General features: G+C 43.3%; 1 protein-coding gene across 1 annotated transcript in view; it reads left to right on the top strand.

Annotated features, from left to right (window-relative positions):
• Positions 1 to 20,257, top strand: part of LOC137431330 (zinc finger protein 608) — a 1,424,803-nt gene that overhangs the window by 159,483 nt on the left and 1,245,063 nt on the right. Inside the window, exon 2 of the mRNA XM_078781869.1 lies at positions 7,963 to 8,269. Coding sequence (XP_078637995.1) covers positions 7,963 to 8,269 — 307 coding nt within the window. The remainder of the gene's footprint in view (positions 1 to 7,962; positions 8,270 to 20,257) is intronic.

The raw sequence follows: 20,257 nt of genomic DNA, 5'->3' as shown, positions 1-20,257 counted from the left end.
TCTCGCGCGCCCCCTGCTGGTCGTTGGTGAGTCGTGCGTGGGTGTGACAATCATGGCTGCTGTGTGTGAGGAGCTGTGAGTACTGTGTTGTGTTGTTTGCCTTTCCCATCCCCCATTTCACTCCCTCTGTGTCCTTGTACGTGCTTGTGAAGTTTTCCCCGTGTTTTCCTTCTTTGTTGAGACAAGAGAGAGAAAGAGAGCGCGCACGGTGAGTTTGGTGCGAGTCCTAAAGAACCTTGTGTTCTTCGGGCCTGTGCTCTGCTTGCCGTGTTCTTCATCATCGTCGTTTATCGGCTCCCTTATTCTATTTCTTTTCATTTTACCTTCGCCTGCAGGTTTTGCTCGCGACAGGTTCTCTTTATTTTATTTCGAAACCGTTTCTTTAGTTTCATTTATTTTTAGCTATGGCGAACGTTCGTTTGCACAATAGCAGGTATGAGTCATTGACTCGCAAACACGGGCTTATTGCTTGCCCGCCTGACGGAGTGAGCGTCGAGGACGTGGTAACCAGTATTGGTAACATTGTCGGCCTGGATAATGTCCTCGCTGCCTCCAGGATGAACCACAGAATTGTGGTTTTTGTATCAAAGGAACACCTCGTTAATGAGGTGGTGGAACACGGTTTGTCCTTATCCCAGGGCATTTATTTAAGTGTTAGTCCGATGGACACACCGGCGGTCCGAATCATTTTGTCGAACTTACCGCCGTTTATAAAGAGCGAGCACATTGTCTCTTCGCTTAATCGTTTCGGCACCGTCGTGTCCCGGATATCGATGATCCCCCTGCGACTTCGAGCAGACGCCTCGCTCCGACACGTCATGACCTTCCGGCGTCATTGTTATATTATCCTCAAAGACAACGCTCAGACGCTTAATGCGACCATGATGCTGTCGCTCAATGGTCATAACTATCAAATATATGTGTCGACCGAAACGACGACCTGTTTCATTTGCGGGCAACACGGACATGTTAAAGGTGCCTGCACGAAGGTAACTGTCCCCGTGGGCACGCCTAAACAGGCGGCACCTGGTAATGCTGTGGACGATCAGCCGTCCACATCGGCGGCAGCAGCGAGAGATACCTGTACGAAGGTAACTGTCCCCGTGGGCACGCCTAAACAGGCGGCACCTGGTAATGCTGTGGACAATCAGCCGTCGACATCGACAGCAGCAGTGAGGGATTCCTCCGTGAATGATGAAGGTTTTACTGTTGTTACTGCTCGGAAGAAGCACAAACGACCGAACGTTAATGACGAAGCAGCAACGAGGGATTCAAAAAAGATTGTGTTGACTGGAAGCGACAATGGACCCCTCACTGAGGTGGCTCCTTGTGTTACCGGCATAGCCTTACACAATAGATTTGCATCTCTAACTCCTGATGATGATAAAGAATTAATGAATCAGAGTGAAAGAGCTGCTTGTGATGACAATAATGGACCTACAGAGCCCATTTTAGCCTCCGCCTCTGCGGGGCGTGAGGAACCTGAGGAGGTCGTGCCTCAGAATGGCCTGGGCTGTGCGGACATGGAATGCACAGTTTCTGTCTGTGCGGGGCATGAGGCACCTGCAGAGGTCGTGCCTCAGAATGCCCCGGGCTGTGCTGACATAGAATGTACAGTCTCTGTCTGTGCGGGGCGTGAGGCACCTGAGGAGGTCGTGCCTCAGAATGTCCAGGGCTGTGCGGAATGTACAGTTTCTGTCCGTGCGGGGCGTGAGGCACCTGAGGAGGTCGTGCCTCAGAATGTCCCGGGCTGCGCAGACATGGAATGCGCAGTTTCTGTATCAGCTGGGCATGACGCACCTGAGGAGGTTGTGCCTCAGGATGTCCCAGGCTGTGCCCTCAAGACATATACAAGTTCTGTCGTTGAAACGCCTCATATAATTCCGGAGCGTGGCATGACCATAGCGGGTCATGAAGAGGTGAATCTCGCAACACCTGTTGCATCATTGTCTGATTTGCAGACGTGTCCAAAACCTGCAGACATTCAGGGGATGGCACACACAGCATCTGCTGCACCGGCACCTGCTTTATCGTTAGAGTGTGAGACTCACGCTGATCAATTGGACTATGACTCCGATGGAGCCTCATCCCTCACGTCTGGCATCAGCATCGAGGCTTGGAACGAAGTGTTGTTGTCTCATGGGCCGGAGGATGGGCCGGAGGGTGACCCGGGCATCACACCTGCAGAAATTCTAAAATTCCTGAAAGACACTTTTCGGAAGAGGCGAGTAAAGGTGAAAGATTTCTTTCCCGACCTAAAAATCTTCATAACATCCGCGAAATATCTCGTCCTGAAGTCCAGCCAGTTCGGAGTTGGGGAACGAGAAGTATTCCGCCTCAAGAAGTACATCGTCAAAGCGAAGGAAGAGCTACAAGTAGACCAACCTTCCGCTATATAACCCCTTCCCCTTCTTCTTCACATGACCTTTTCTGTAGCTACCTTGAATATCAATGGGGGGCGGTCCCCATTGCGCAAGACCCAGGTGAAATTACTCACTGAGGAAAAGCATATTGATGTCATGCTTTTACAGGAGACGAGATGCAGTCCTTCGTGCGAAAGCCAATGGCGAAGGTTGATGAACGGCCAATGGTTTTTCAGTAGCTTGGCTTGCCCTAGAGCCGGGGTAGCTATATTCTTCTCATCTTCTTTTTTCCTCCAAACTGACATTGTTTTTGAAGACATAATTAAGGGGTATCTAATTTCTGTGTCTTTCACCTTCAATGGTTACAGGCACACACTTTTTAATGTCTACTCACCCAGTGACAGCACTGACAGGGTCACCTTCTTCACACAGTTAGAAACATCACTCACTCATGCAGATTTTAATAATCTTGTTTGCTTGAGTGGGGATTTTAATTGTACTCTAGACTCTGCCATGGACCGGAACGGTAAAGAACCTCATCTAGCTAGTACCATCCCACTGGCAAGGGTTTTATCTAAATTCTCTTTCGTTGATGCGTGGAGACTTCACAACCCCCTCATACGCCAGTATACATGGTGTCGCTGTCTTGACGGTCGGCTTTCCTTCGCTCGGCTAGATCGTGTTTACATAAATAGTAACTTTCTTAACATGATGGGCAATGTGCAAATTTTACCAATCGGTTTCTCCGATCATCACATGGTCACCTTTTCTCTTCTCTCTCCGATACGGAACTATGGAGCTGCACATTGGATTTTTAATGTGGACCTTTTAGAGGATCAAGCTTTCCTTAAAGCCTTCCGGGTTTTCTGGGGTACACTGCTTTTGCGGAAACCTTCTTTTTCTTCCCTCAATCAATGGTGGGATAATGCCAAGGTGCAAATTAAAACCTTTTGTCAGCAGTATAGATTCTTTTGTACAAAAGATGAGTCTCTCTTTAAAAGTGTTATTGAAAAAGAAATTTTAGCTTTGCAAAGCCATCTGTCACCTTCCAACACAATGGAAACGAATCTTTCATTGGCCAAAAAGAAAGCTATTCTCAACAGGCTATGTGTAAAACAAGCTAGAGGTGCCATGGTTCGTCTCCGTGTGGAGAATTTGCGTAATCTGGACGTGCCTTCTAGTTTCTTCTTTCGACTTGAACACACTTCAAAGGGTAGCGAGCAGCTCACCTTGTTACGGACTGTGCAGGGCAATATGATAAAGGATCACAAGGGCATTAGAACCCTGGTTAAAGATTACTTCTCTGATCTGTATTGTAGGAAAGACATTGATGACGAAATGGTGCATTATTTAACCGCGTCCTTGCCCACCTTGTCAGCTACTGCACGTCAAGAGCTGGACAGAAAGATAACTATGGAGGAACTGTTTGTTGCACTACAAGCCTTGCCAAATGGAAAAGCCTCTGGCTTGGATGGACTCCCCGTAGAGTTCTACAAAGCTTTCTGGGATCTCTTTGGGACGGAACTGTTGGAAATATTTTCTGACAGTTTACGACTCAACCAACTGCCACTCAGCTGCCGTAGAGCGGTGCTTGCCCTAATACCCAAGAAGGGAGATCTGCATCGGGTGGAAAATTGGCGTCCGATATCCTTGCTATGCGTGGATTATAAAATCTTTTCCAAGGCTCTCACCAACCGGCTCAGAGTCGTGATTGGGGAGATCATACACCCAGATCAATCTTACTGTGTCCCTAAAAGGTCAATTCACGACAGTATCTTTATTGTACGTGACATGATTGATATCTGCTCTCTCGAACAAAGAAATGTTGGTCTGGTGTTCCTCGATCAAGAAAAGGCCTTCGATGCCATCGATCACTTTTATCTTTTCTCTGTTTTACAGGGGTTTGGTTTTGTGAATTTTTTATCTCTCACGTACAGCTACTGTATAATAACATTTTTAGTTTAGCAAAAGTTAACAACATTTTATGTCAGCCTTTCCCGGCTAGTAGAGGCATTCGTCAAGGTTGCCCTCTTTCCGGCCTCCTGTACTCCCTCGCGATTGAGCCTTTGCTCGTTCGTTTGCGCGCACGTCTTCCCGGTTTCGTTCCTCAACCAACTGCGAACCCGTTCAAGGTGATTGCTTATGCAGACGATCTTTGTGCAATCGTTCACTCGGATGAGGACGTCTTGGCCTTGGTCCAATGCGTCCATGAATTCAGTTTGGCAAGTTCGGCAAAAGTGAATTGGAAAAAGAGCAGAGCTCTCTACCTTGGTCCGCAAAATGGCGCCACTCCTCCGACTCTGCCGGAGCAACTCGAATGGGCATGGGATGGCGTTCTTTACCTTGGTGTCTTTCTTGGTACCGAAAACTTCATTTTGAGAAACTGGGAATCTCTCATAATTAAAACTGAGAGGCGGCTGCTAAAATGGAAGGGCTTACTCTGCCAACTCTCCTATCGGGGCCGAACCCTCATTATAAATAACCTTGCAGCATCAATGCTTTGGCACGTTTTTATGGCACTGCAGCCCCCGGAATTTATTCTTAAAAAACTGCAATCTATTTTTATTGACTTCTTTTGGGGGGGGAAGCACTGGCTCAAACCTGGTGTGTTAAACCTACCCGTTGCTGAAGGAGGACAGGGTCTGATTGCCATTACCAGTAAAGTTATGGCTTTTCGCCTCATGTCGCTTCGTCGACTGCTGTACACAGACGTCCCGTGGAAGGCATTGGCTCACTGCCTGCTTCGGCAGGCAGGGAGACTCGGCTACGATCAGGAGCTGTTCCTTATTGGCAGCAAGAAAGTCGATATGGCATCAGTCCCCCTGTTCTACAGGAGTGTGCTGGAGGCATGGCAGGCGGTTACCGTTCGCCGTGATAACAGTAATTATTCTCTTGAAATGTTCTTAAACGAGCCAATTTTTTTAAACCCCATTTTTGAAGGGGTCTGCAGTGATCGTACTTTTATGCAAAAGTTTATTGATGCTGGATGCACCAAGGTTAAAGATTTTAGAACCCCTCCTCCTTACAAGTGGAAACCAGCTGCTGACGTCGCTGTTGCCACTGGAGTTAGGTCCATTCGGGTCATTGGGAGGATATTCTCTGTGATTCTGCGCTTTTTCAAGCAAACCAAGCTAAAATGGGCTCCACAGGTGGAAGCTGGCCCTCTCTCATCCCAACACCCCTTTCCAGAGCTTTTGCTTCTTTTTCAAGGTTTCACCTCCTTTAAGTTGATGGAAAAATCCTCTGTTTATGGCATGTGTGTCAAAGCCCTTGTTTCTGATAGACCTGCAGAGCCACAAGCGCACTGGAGGAGAATGCTCCAGACTACTCATTCTACTTCGATAAACTGGCTTGTTATGTACAAGGTACCCATTGCCAAACGCTCCGGAGACTTGCAGTGGCGATTGGCACATCACATTTTACCCTCAAACGTTTTGATACACCGAATGTGTCCACATGTCCTTGAAAAGTGCCCTTTTTGTGATGCCCAGGAAACTCTTTTTCATGCCTTTGTTGGATGCCCAAGATTGACACCACTTTTTACTGTTTTATCGCATGTCATTCAAGGGTTGGGGTTGGTTTTTACACACTGTGTTTTTATATTTGGTTTTAGTATTAAACCCAGATGTAGGCACGAATGTTTTTTAGCCAACTTTTTAATTTCTGAGGCAAAACTTGCTATATATGTGTCCAGGAAAAGGAAAATCCGGAACAGTGTTGTTCCAGTGGATGACGCTGTAGTCTTTCTTAGGTCATTGGTGTCGTCTCGGCTGAACCTGGAATTGTCTTTTGATAACTGTGGGGACTTCCAGAAACGATGGTGTGTTCGGCGTTCCTTGTGCAGTTTAACTGACGGAGTCCTTACATTAAACTTGTAATATAGCATTTCTCTCTTATTTGGTGTAATGTGAAATGCTTCGAAATGGTACCTTTTTATGACTGTATATATCAACTTTATTTGCTGTCTGTTTTGATTTGTAACCATGGTTTTCTTTTTCTCACTGTCTGTATTTGTAGAAATGCTCTCATGACCTGTAAATATTTTTTGTTTTGCCTGTCTGCATTGGTGGAAAAGGTTTTTTCCTTCAAAAAAAGGAATGAAATCTCTCTGTCTCTCTCTCTCTCTCTCTCTCCCTCTCTCTCTCTCCCTTTCTCCCTCTCTCTCCCTCTCTCAATGTTTCGCTTAATTTAATTAAACGCTTAATTTTGCTCTTGATGTGGTCATAGCTCTTGCATGAGCATTTCCTTTGAAATTGTTTGTGGTTTTGTTTGTGTCTTCACCTTTGGTTTGTAAAATTTTTATACTTGCTGGTTTCCTTTAAATATCCTTTGCTCCTTTTGGTGAATTCATGATCCTTACGAAATGTTTCTTTAAACTGGTTGCTTTGCTTACAACCGCTTTGTGGAATTGCTTGTATTTTTATAATAAAAGGGCACAAAAGTCTCTCTCTCTCTCTCTCTCTCTCTCTCTCTCTATCTCTCTCTCTCTCTCTCTCTCTCTCTCTCTCTCTCTCTCTCTCTCTCTATCTCTCTCTATCTCTCTCTCTCTATCTCTCTCTATCTCTCTCTATCTCTCTCTATCTCTCTCTATCTCTCTCTCTCTCTCTCTCTCTCTCTCTCTCTCTCTCTCTCTCTCTCTCTCTCTCTCTCTCTCTCTCTCTCTCTCTCTCTCTCTATATATATATATATATATGTTATTGCCTCCCCTTATGTGCATTTATGGTAGGTCTTTTTCAAACAGTTTGGCTGAGTGATGTGCTGTTAATGTAGTAATTGGCTGCATGTATTTTTGACTTTCATCCAGAAAGAGGGGGAGGGGGAAAGTGTTTGATTGTAGAAATTTCACAAAAGGTGTGGTTCGGTGGGGGGAGGGGTTAGTAGGGGTTTAAAGCTGCTGAGTTTAAAGGATCAAATCGCCAATCGTGTCAAGGTGATCCAGAATCTCCTTCAGATTTTTTGTCCTTTTATTTAGCAAGTCTCTTTTTCAGATCAAACAGCTTGCTTTTTGTTGTCCAGTATTCACTGTTAAGTATGTGCTTATGTATTCCTTTTGTGTATATATTTACCATTTGCCCATTTATTTCATCTCCATACACACTAGCGCTGATGCTTTAAATGTTTATGCTTTACCTGTTTATGCTTTACCCTATATGGTACGTAGACTTGTATTTTTTACTGAAGACGATGCAAGCTCGGATTTTTTTTTTGCAGATACTGTTATTTTTCAGGGGACAATAAGCAGGCTGTTTCATCTGCTATCCTTCGTTTGTGCATGTTAAATGTCTCGGCACCTATTGAAAAAAACCCAGCTCCTGTGTGCTCGTACCCTGGCCAAATTCTCCATCCCGGCCAAGATCTCTGACTGGGGGTGCTAAGTCTAACCATCCCTCATATTCCTAAGCTGGATAATGTATGTGGGCAGCACCTTCTGTCTTATAAGGCAATGATAATTATTGACATGCTTCGGTGCATGTGGATAGATGTTTAAGTATGTTGGAAAACAATTGACACTTTTGAGCAGAGTAGAAGTTGAATATATTTTCCAGACTTATTTAATTAATCCTTTTAAATTTATTGTCTTTTTTTTTTCACACATCAGAGGGAGACAGACTTTGTGTTGCCACTGCCGTCAGAGTCAACACCTGTCCCACCGACAGAACCCATACCTGAAGCAGAAGAGAAGGTTCCAGGCAGCGATTCCCCTGTACGATTACGGGATTTCCCATCTCCGCATCCTGCTTCTCCACTGACAGAGCATGACCCCGAGGAGCAAATCATGATACGAGCACGCACAGCTGGTGTGGCAACAAGTGAAGCGAGTACACTTACAGAAGCAACGTACCTCGGGCCTTGCGAGCCGGGAACAAGCGTGGGTCTGGAAGCTGTCGTATGGCATGAGACTGAAAGTAAGTTTGGGGATGTAGAGGGAAGGTGGAATTTAATTCTCATCACGTTAAAAAATTTATTAAATATTTCCTGAGATTTTAATACGGGATCACGTTCACATTACATGTGCAAAAAGTGGTGGAATCCTTGGGCAATGGCCTTGTACACACTTTCATTTGCACCTCAAATGCTTTTAATGCTTTTGCCTTTTCCTCTCTTTTTTTCCTCAAGTTTCCTCTGCCCCTTCCCTCTCCACCAATGTTGTATATGTAATATGTAGATGGTTCCTTTGAGTGTTAAAATGTGACGTTTGGTGTGACAAACTAAATTCTGAGAATGTTTTTTTGCATTCAGTTCTTGAATATTTGATGCTATGAAGTGTTTTTTTGAATGACAGAAATGAGGGTTAGAAAGTGCTAAGTGAACAAATAAGTTGTACAATGCTGCTTTAAAATGATGCAATTTTCCTAAATCCGTTTTTAAAGGACTCATAACGTGCTATCCAAATACATTTACTCCCTCATCACATGCCAGTGCAATCTTTGAGAGTGCTTTGTGGTCGAGTCTGTTAAACTCCCTGCTCCATCTGCTTTGCAGGTATTGACAATCCCGTGACGCTATTTCAAAATCTGCCCGGGCTAGACTTTGCACTTTAATTAGCATGGAGTAAATGTTTTTTGCAGCTACACAAATTCCTCGAGGCAGGAGCACAGTGGTCCCTCATTGCTCACCCTCTAACCTTGATGAAAAGCAGCCTTATGATCTGCAGGACTGCGATGCTGTTAACGCAGGCTCGAGTGCATGTTTCAGTCACTTTTGGTTTGAGTCCAAGGCCAAGGCAAGCTTCGAGTTATCCCTTGGTTCTTGTTTCAATTGACTCTTTGTCCTGGCTCATGTAGTGAAGTAAAAGGGTAAAGGCTCTTGTAGGTAATGCTCAATAACAGCTAGGTGTATGTTTGATCAGCTAATTCTTGTTTCCTTCGACAAAACCAAATCGGAACAACAGAGCCGAAGCAAAGGTGTTTTATTCTGCATAACAGCTTTATATAGAAGGGCAGTTCAAGATTGGCATGGCCTTGGTATTGCAGAACAAGTAAAAACAACAGTTTATGCTGAAATTTTGTCTCATGGTATCATCTCCTCTGTGGATCTATTGGGGGGCATAGGAATTGAAATAAAAAACGAGATGGGGGAAGAAGAAGGAAAATTAGTTGACAGGAGAGGGGGTCAATAATTATCCCCACGCTTTTCGAAAAAAAGGGGGGATGTTGTAATCGGCTCCATCTGTCCATCCGTCACGCTATTTCCTAAACGGTTGGCAGAAATTCACCAAATTTGGTTGTTATGATCACCACATGGCACGGAGGTGTAAAGGCAGTGTAATTTTTGGACCCACCCCCTGGGGCGGGATCAAAAGTTCTAATACCGAAAAATGCAATTACGGGCACATTTTAAATGAAACTTTGTATGTGCAATCAACAGTTCAAGATACACGCATGAAATATGTATCAATTTTTTTTTATTGGACCCACCCCCTGGTTCATGCCCCAGGGGTGGGGCTGGAGGTCACAGGGCTCAAAATGGGTAAAATATTCTTACTCAAAATTTGATATTGGGTCATACTTGGTGGAACTTTTTAGCATCTTTCAGCTTTGCTTTAGGTGGGAATCATGGGGATTTGTGCTGGCGTGCCATCGACTTCGCTCTAGTTGTCATTTTATTTCATACCTGATGTATACATGCCACCGTAGTTGGGCAAGTGTTTCCATGCGCATGACAATTTTTCCTGTCTACCAATTTGAAGCTTTGGTTAGACCGGCCTATTTTTTTTGAATCCAATTTATTGAGCTTTTGTCACAGAAAAGATGTAATGTTAACATGAAAGAAGATCAAAAGTGGAGGTTTCATCCAAAAACATCAATTAATCTTTGCTACTGAATGCAGTGACTTGAACCAAATAGCGGACTCAGTGGCACAATGGTTGAAGCGACCGTTCTGAGTTTGGGAAGTCAGCAGTTTGTACCCAACCCTGGCCAAGTTGCAGCAAAGACTTTAATAATGGTACATGCTCCTTCCTTGCTTAATGTTCATAATTTTAAAAAGATAGAGCAGGGCCAAGCAATCATAGGTTGGCAACCATTGCACAGGCTTTATGAGCTTTGTGGCCTCCTGCATGGTCAAAATATTATTTAAAAACAGACATAATAAGAATAATGAGTTCCTCAGAAAGTAGCTCATATTATTTTAATTAACCTCTTTTTTAAATAATATTTTGAAGTTTAACTTTGTCGAGAGTCTCAGGTTCATGAAGGAATTTGCACTTTACAGACGTTTTCATTCCCTATACAAAAAAAATCAAAGCTTTGACTGACAGAGGATGGAAGGTTTATATCCTGACATGAGGCCGAACACATAGACAACGGACAGACAAACAAGTAAAGTGAAAGACAGAGCAGATAAACATTGAACATTTGTTACAACTACCATTACTTGTTCAAAAATATTAAATTATTAAAAAATTCAGTCTTTTTTTTGCCAAAAGCCCTTTTGTTATTACTTTAGTCTCTCACTTTACCTATTCTGTCATTCCATCTGCACCCGGAAGAAAAACTCCTTCATCCGAAAAATTCACTTTGTTGGTAATTATACGTAGTATTAATTGATCATCTCTTATTGCTTTTCCTCAAACGTTATTTATTCATTTTTGCTGCTTATAATTTTGTTTAAATATATTGCTCTATTATTTTCCAAAACAGCTTAATGGGAGTATGAATATATATATTAACACCAGTGATTCTTTGATTTAAGAGTTTGGTGTTCATATTATTGCCCATAAGCTAAAACAGGAAAAAACACTGACAATGTTTGAATGTTTGTAAGCATAGAACACAAACCGTGCATCAAGAACGAACTTCATTGACCCCATGTGTGGCAAGAATTGAAAGTACAAATGTGTTTGGTGGCTGTGAATTTTTGCCATCTTTGCATATGTAAAATGTAAATGGTGTTTTGTAATGGTAAAGTAAAAGTAAAAGTTTCACACGTACAATGTTTATCAAACAAAAACCTTACCAGATGTAAAAGATGTCAGGTTATTCCAATGAGGTTTTGCATCTGTGCAAGTAGACGTTTGAAAAGGGATATAATGATGGGTTATACTGCTGCACTTATTTTTTCAACTGTCGGAGGTGGTGTGTGCGAAATTCCCATTGCAGAGCAGAAAATAACAATGTCGGCTGGGGTTTTAAGTTTTTAGTTTGGAATAAAGTTATACGTAATTTTCTTTTTTCAACTTAGCAACCTTCGATGCAGAGCGATCATCATGGTTGTCCTTTTAAATTTTGATACCACTCGTCCACCTTGTCTCCCCTTCCAAACCACGTTAAGTTCCTATTTTGCACAGGCTTCAATCATCTCTTCTCTCTGCTTCACGAGAAGTTAATTACTATCTCTGTATTTTCCACAATGATACTTATTTACAGTAAATACCATGTGCTATTTTAACCATCGCACAATTAGGTATGACAAAATTCTCTGTAAACATTTCTTGCTCTCCCATCACTTACCTTCCTCCTGATGACCTGCTGTGGACTTCCAAGGAAGTACTTGGCACAGTGTAAAATGTCTAATTGGTTTCAGCCTTTTAAGAAGAGTTAAGAGATTTGCTCAGCCCATGATAGCTTGTAACTACTGTGAAACCGTTACGTTTCTGTAATTAGATTGATCATGGGATGCAGATGTAGGGTGTTTCATGCTGTATCTTCAAACAAAATGAGACCATGAGGTGTCTGCGGGTTGGAAAACATGTTTCAGCTTTCAGACCAACTGGTATTGATCTTTTCAGGGTTGGCAGTCAGAAATGCTTTGAAGAACAGTCGGCGAATGCAGCTGAACTGCGTCCTGGCAAACATCCTTACAGTACAAAATAGGGTTTCCATCAAATGGACAAGAAGTGTATCCAATCTGATAAAACTTTAATGTATTAAAAGTGGATGCTGCTTGTGAATGGAAGTCAGCCAGTCTTGAGTAAGGGCCTCACAACTTAAACCACTGTCTCCTGTAAGGTATAAGACCTTGTCAAGCATTTAGGAAGTTGCTGAGCCAGGATAAATGTGGAACAGATTAATGACAAGGGTGGAATTTCGATTCACATGACTAATGTTACCATACTAATGATGAGGCTGCCAAGTATGACGTTATGACTTATGAGAAGCGTTCAAAATTTCTTGAAATAGTCACAATAATCCAAGACATGCCAACTTGTTTATTTTTCAGTATAGTTTCCCAATACTTCAATGTGCTTGCTCCATTCAAACTGTCTATAATAGTAAAATAGATGGTTCCAGATTGTCGCTTCAGCCACGTCTCAATTTTCCTCATCAGTGAATCAGCATCCATGCAGATTATACTCACAATACTTGAAATGAGAAAAATGTGTATTCACAGGGGGCGGGTGAGCAGTGTCGGGGCTTACAGGGATGGGTTAGGTTGTTGTGGGTGATCCAATCTCCCAAAGCCACAGTCACTAATGTCACTCTCGATAACACATGCGGGTCATGTTTACATGTACCAGATTAGCGATAAAGTCAGCTGGATCTGTGTTAACTTTGATAAGCTTGTGACAAAATGCCAGCTGATGCTGCTCATCATGATTGCCGAGGTTGTCGGGTATCGGTCTTGCTCTGACATTGGGTTTGCCTAAGTGTTTGTGCATGGTGGTGAAAATGCTACCATGAGAAATTCCAAGTTATGATGATAATTTGACGACCTTAACGCAGAGATCCTCCTTGATTCATATCTCGACCTCACCGACAGTTTATAGATCAGTTACATCAGCTGGTCATCCTGAGCTAACACCGCCTTCAAAGGTCTTGTGTACATGCGGAAAGTAGACTGGCCATTTAGCTGCTGTCGAATATGAGGGCCACACCTTCACTATACAGAGCAAAGATGCATTCGTGGATTTATTTGGAGCTTATTTGCACAAAAAATTAATACCTCAACGATGTGTGACAGTACCACAAACAGAATTTGCAAAATAATACTTGATTTTGCTGGTATGAACAATCTCTTCAGAGGAATGCAGTTGTAAGGCCGGAGAAATAATTTGATTGTAAAAGGAAGATTTTGCAGTTTGTAAAATATGGTAATATTGGCAAGGTCCTGGAATCCACTGGTGTGAAGCTGGATTTTTCTGACTGACTGACTTTTTCAACTGCGATGGGGATGTTCTGGACCGCCCTCAGTTGTTGTTGTTTTCGTATGCAGCCTATGGCTGCTGGTTGCATCATTTATCTGCAGTGCCCCAATTACTAGTGAACTGGTACTCAATTTGCCGACCTCGGAAGGATGAAAGGCTGAGTCAACCTCCCTGGCGTTAATTCAACAATCGACCGGGATTCAAACTCAGGATCTTGGGATCCCAAGCCAGCACCCTGACGGTTAAGCCAACACAAGGCTTACACCACCCTCAGCGATGTGACAGGATGGCATCAGCACCCATGTTCTCAAATCTCACTTCAAACTGTTCTAAAATCCTATCTTGCTTCTCCTTTGTCTGTTCTCCTCAGCCAATCTTTCATATTACACTGCCTACTGTCTCCGTGGATGACAGCCAACATCACTCACGTACACAAGAAGGGTGTAAAAACATCCTCTCAACAGTACGACAGTTAGCTTACCTTCAACAAGAATAGTCATGAAAATACATCATTACAGCTGACATTGTCTTTCTTCTTTCCTAATGGCCTAATTTATTTTCACCCGTTTGGATTTTCGTCCCATTAATTTGACGTTGGGTGTTCTGCTGCTGTTATTGGAGCTGAATGTCGAGAGGTCGGGGCTGTGTCTCTGGACGTATCCTGTACATTTGACGCAGCTTTGAGCACCGTGCTCTGCTTGCCCAGCTGTCTGCTTTGTGCATACAAGGCCAACTTATTTCCTGTTTTGCTGATTTCCTACACTCCTATGGTCACTATGTTGGTCTCAACATAATCCTTTAATCTCCCCTCCCAATAGACGCTGGAGTGTTCCAAGGCAGCAGCATATGTCTAGTCTTGTTCCTCATATACATACTGTAAATGACCTCTCTGTTGCTTTGGCAAGCCATCTTTTTCGCTTTGCAGATGAATACACATTATGCAGTATGGTACCCCATCCCATCACCACGCGGCAGCAACTGTCACTCTTGGCTGAACTGGAATTGATTACATGCCTGTCTGACACTGGGAACACGTCATTCAATCAAAGCAAATCTCATATCCTCACTCTTTCTCTCCAGAAGGATCGAACAAACCAACCTATTTTATTTCTATGATAAACCACTGGAAGAGTTTTCGTCTCTTGAATAGCAGGCCCTCACCACCAAGCACATCTCTTAGACAGACCATATATCAAAGCTGGGCTCTAAAGCTAGCTGCAAAATAGCCATCCATTGTGCTCGGTCCTTCGTTGGTAAATTTGAATTTGCAGCCAACAAGGTTTTCCCCCATAGCACAGTTGCTCTCCTCTGGGGGTCGGCACCCCCACTTCACTACTGTATTTTCTGGTTGTTGTGGAATCAAAAACTCATAACATCACTGATATTTCCTACAAAAAAACAGGGTCTGCTCTTCTGTAATCACAGACAGATTTGTGGCCTATGTTTTTTTTACAACCCATCTTCTGATCCTGCTTTTGCTATTCCATCCCTCTAAACCTTCCTAGTTCTTCCAGGATGCAAGCACTCTTCAAGTAATTCCTTCCTTACACTTACTATCCTCATCGTGTCTTTTGACACATAAGGCCGCCGGCATTTTCTGCAGCAAAATACTCTTTTACAGGAAGCAGTTGCTGGCGCATTGACAAACCCCAACCTGGAGGACCAGTTAAAAATATTTTTAAATAGCTGCATACTCCTGCTGTCGCCGAACCACAGTTAATAGGCAGTAGGCTTGCCTTTGGTCATCCAAGATTATACTCCCATGGCAACAAGTAGATGTGGATGCTTTTGGCTAAATGGATCATTCAATTCGTCTGTTACTGATGGCATTTCCTCCATCAAGGGTTGCACTACGCTCCACACGCACTCATCCAGGCAAAGCCATTGGCACTTCCTGGTGTTGCTGAGTTATTTAATCATCGCTTAGCTTTCAACGTTGCTTTGATAAGATTAGTAAAAGCTTAGCAAAAAACTGGCAGGTTTCAGAATACAAACCAGTTCCTTATGAACGACGCAATATCCAGGTTGATGACTCACCTTCATTCTTTTGTTCCTTTTTCTCCGGCTTGCGGAGCCACCTTTCCGAGTCTGTTCAATCCCACTCTTTCCTCCGGGGCTTCAAATTGGCTGGCAGTACACCACCACCTCAAGTCATCTTCCATTTAAACTGTAGATATTTACAATCTCTATAAACCCCTAACCCACTCCTCTTCGTTGTAGCTCATTCATGTCCTACTGCTCTTCTGTCAGTGTCACTTCACTCTTTCCGTGAGTCAAGATTTGTATATAGAATTAAAAAGCAGAGTAACACACAGAATACAACCGTATACCATATGTATCAAACACTCATTGCAGCACTACCTTCTTAATAAGCTGCATAAGGAAATGATTCATGTAATTACATGGAATTTTCTGCCATTATTGTCAACTTGGCGACAGTGAATGTGATTCTCTTTTATATTCTGGAGTGATTTTGGATAATGAGGAATACAGTGGCCCAAGTTCATGATATCAGTTATCGTTGGTGTGTTTGTACGCAGACAGGCATGTTATTAAAGGGCAGCCCTGCTCCTTTTTTCTTTTCCATCTCCATTAATTTATTTGTACTTTGTCCATGTCTGTCAATTAAGCCCTACCGTTCACAGTTAATCCCAGCAGAGGTCTCTCACTTATGAGAATTCCTAATTTCCACACAATCATCTAATGCTGTTTTCTCTCACTTCCATGATTGTTGTCAGCAACACTTTCCGATCGCGTTTGATTTGGAGCCGGCATGGAATGGGGGAGTTTTGCGGGAAAGTGAATATGACATTTAACATGTATATCAAATCTCTGAGCTCATTCACAAAGATTATGAACCAAGAGAGGCAGCCATGGATTAACACCTTCTTTCAGCCGTCCTGTAAAAGTCATATCGATCCCTCTTAATCCCAAATATTGACTTACTCGTGCTTTACCTCCTTGGATTCATTTATGTCGAAATAAATGTTTTAACTCTTTCACATATATGTAAAATGCTCTACAAAGCAGGTTGAGTAATTGGCCTACTCTATAAATCCATGCTCAGTCTTGCTTTTATCTTCTTCATCGACTCGGCCAATTCTGGACTTAAGTCAAATACCCATTAGATGCATGTGCTCATACCCAGCAGCTGCAGAGATGTATGCCCCTAATTTACATGGAATATTTTTTGGAATAATTTTGCATTGAACGCATGGTTGCACTTCCTCTTCAAAAGAGGATGTATAAATCCATTCCATAAAATGCATTGCATTAAACAAACAGGCCACTTCTTATGGCGTACTCCTCTTTCATTGATGTCCAGCACCTTAACTGCTGGTTCCATTTCCGGGAGTGCAGCTGTGCATTTGATAGAGTGCGGCCTTGTTGGTAAGGGTAGGAATTTGTACTTTCTTCAGACCGGATGTTTGTGATAATCACCTACTCTTTCTGAAAGATACCATATGATCTTTAACGTCCACCAGCTGATGCTTGCAGACAAGTTCCCAGCTTACCGTCCCCTCCGACAGATGGTGCACTCATTCCTGCAACACGTTGCCCACGGTGACAGTTTGTAGTTGGGCTGGGAATCAAATCCAAATGAGACTGCCAAATGTACATGCCATACCTTTAAGCTATCCTGCTAATCCTTGTGGTTTACTAATATGACGTGAAGCAATGTTTCTTATTTGGCCATGGGAATACGTATTTATCGTTTGGAAATTTGGATTTTTTTTTTTAATTGCTTACACTTGCCAGTTTTATGCTTTTTGTTTTAACACTTTTTGTGATGTAACAAAACAATCAAGAAAGGAAAGTGTAATTATATTGGAACTCCTCAGGGGTGTTAAGCATGTTATTACAGCTTATTTGGTAATGCTAACACCACATCTTGGTGTAAATGTGTACATTGTACATGACACTCGAAGCAGACAACAGAACAACTACAAACCACTGATGAAGCCCTTTACTTTGGGAAGGTGCTTGATGGGTGGAACATGATTCTTTATTTGTCTGCTTGCTCCTCCGATCTTTGTTTGTGTTACATGGAGATTGTATTTGTTATTAATTCAGAAAACAACTTCAGAGTATATCTATTGTTACATGGAATGGGGGGGGGGGGGGGTGGGGCGGAGGGCGGGATCCATAGCCAGACTGTGGTAAGTGTAGTATGGTTCGTGTGTTTCGAGTGGTGGTTAGATTACCATGCAACAGGGATCTGTCAGGTTAAGTCGTTTGTTACATGTGGCACTGAGGAGGCAGTGTATGTAATTTATAGACAGGCTAGACCTTAATATGTGGGCGTGAACACCTCCTGTGGTAGGCAGGATAAATGAGAGAACTTCTCATGAAAGAGACACACATCTGTCTGCCGATCACAATCTGTCTGGCCAGTGTGTCAACTACAGCAGCGTAATGTGCTGTGGAGGCAGAATTGCCATCCTATAATTATTTTTAAAGGGGCCACCCCCATGAGCGAGACAGCCAGAGAAGGGAACTCCAGACAGAGAAGGGACAGCCAGAAAATTTACCTTTTTGTGTCCATTTGACTAACTGGGTTCATTCCGTTTTTCTTTATAGCTTTCTTGTTACCCTCTTCCCTAAGCCTGGTGTTGGCTTAGCAGTTAGGGTGCTGGCTTGGGATCCTAGGATCCTGTGTTCGAATCCCGGTCGATCGTTGAATTAACGCCGGGGGGTTGACACAGCCTGTCATCATTCCGAGGTTGGCAAATTGAGTACCAGCTTGCTGGGATGAATGTGCCAGTGTGTGCTCCGGTTTAGAATAGGTACACCGTATCCCTGCGTGTCGTAAGAGGTGACTGAAAGGGTTGGCATCAGGAAGGGCATCTGGCCATAAAAACAACATTGCCTCAAAAAGGGAACCACGATGATTGTCATGGGGCCCACAAAGCTAACCCCACTCTTGCAGGGAAAATGGCCTTTAAAAAAGGGTTACCCTCCTCCCTGTTTACTTTCCAAATAAATCCTTTAAAAGGTAAGAAAAGGTGTTTCAGCTATCCGTTTCCATGTGCGTGTGCCACCATTATTTCGGCTCAATTGAAGCTCCTTGGATAACAATAAAATTAGAATTCATTAATTTAATGCAGTGCAATAAGAAATCGTTCGGTCCATCTCCTGAGTCTAGCTCGGTGCTGATGTTCATGTTTTAACGTGAGCTTCAGACGTGACACAATATTATTAAACAGGAGTTTTTTTTAAAGTATTACAGAGTTTATTGCTTATTATCAGTAGCGACTGGAATATTGATCAGCCTGCCATCACCTCGCTTGGGTCTTAAATCTTGAAACCACCTTTAACATTACCGGCACTGCCCTCTCTTGGATTAAATCATACCTCTCTGACAGACGTCAGTTCATCTCCATCAATAACTGCAAATCCCCCACTGCTCCCCTCCCCCAAGGTGTCCCCCAAGGTTCAGTTCTTGGCCCCCTCCTCTTCATCCTTTACCTGTCCCCCCTCGGTCACTTAATCCGCCGTCATGGTCTCCAATTCCACTGCTTCGCCGATGACATCCAGCTTTTCATCTCCACCAAGTCCATCTCCACCGCCACCCACTCTATCCTGACAAACTGCATCACTGAAATAAAATCCTGGCTTCAAATCAACTTCCTCAAACTTAACTGTGATAAATCTGAAATAATCATCATTGGCCCAAAAACGCTCACCAAGTCCACCCATTACTTTGCCCTCAACATCGACGGTTTCCCAGTATCCACCTCCCCTCACATCCGGAATCTTGGCATCATCTTTGACCAAACCCTCTCCTTCGACAAACACACTAAACAGATCACAAAGACAGCCTTCTTTCACCTGAAAAACATCGCCCGTCTCCGTCCATCCCTCTCCTCCGTGGCTGCAGAAACCCTCATCCACGCCTTCATCACTTCCCGTCTGGACTACTGCAATAGCCTCCTTTATGGTTCACCCTCAACAATCACCAATAAACTCCAATACATTCAGAACTCCGCTGCCCGTCTACTCACCCATTCCCGGACCCGTGACCACATCACCCCCGTCCTTTACAAGCTTCACTGGCTCCCCATCTCCCAGAGAATCCAGTACAAAATCCTCCTCTTGACCTACAAAGCCCTCCATAACCTGGCCCCATCCTACCTGGCTGACCTCCTCTCCAGACACACTCCCACCCGCAACCTCCGCTCTGCTGGTACCAACCTCCTGACCCCCCCCATCCGGACCAAATTTAGATCCTGGGGGGACAGGGCCTTCTCCATCGCTGCTCCCACCCTCTGGAACTCGCTACCTCACACCATCAGAGACTCCTCCTCACTCACCACATTCAAAACATCACTCAAGACCCACCTGTTCAACACTGCATTCAACATTTAACCCACAGCATCTAACCCCTGACTATCTCCTCTCCGTCTCCCTCCTTTGTGCTTTGAATATTTCCCTATTGATTCTTCTTTTTTTTTTGCAATTGTCTTTATGTTTTGCTATGCATTATGTTTTGCACTCTGTCAAAGCGTCGTTGGGCTTCCTGAAAAGCGCTATATAAAATAAATGCATTATTATTATTATTATTAAATCGGCATTTTGTTTTGCCCTGCTCAAAATGCCTTGAATTGGAACAGGCTGCAATGATTTTTCTACGATAAAAGGTTAATTTTTTTTTTTTTACTTTCCTCACTCATACCACCGAATGCCTGATCTTCATACCTACGATCGCTGTATACATCACTTTTGTATGTGCCATAGTTTTCAAATTAAGATCTTGGAGCGATTTTATGCATTATGTGATGCAATTTTCCATGATGGATTGTCACAG

Source organism: Myxine glutinosa, chromosome 7 (assembly GCF_964187855.1).
Source record: "Myxine glutinosa chromosome 7, kmMyxGlut1.1, whole genome shotgun sequence".
In the NCBI taxonomy this organism is placed as follows: Eukaryota; Metazoa; Chordata; class Myxini; order Myxiniformes; family Myxinidae; genus Myxine; species Myxine glutinosa.
This window is presented reverse-complemented; position numbering and strand designations above follow the sequence as displayed.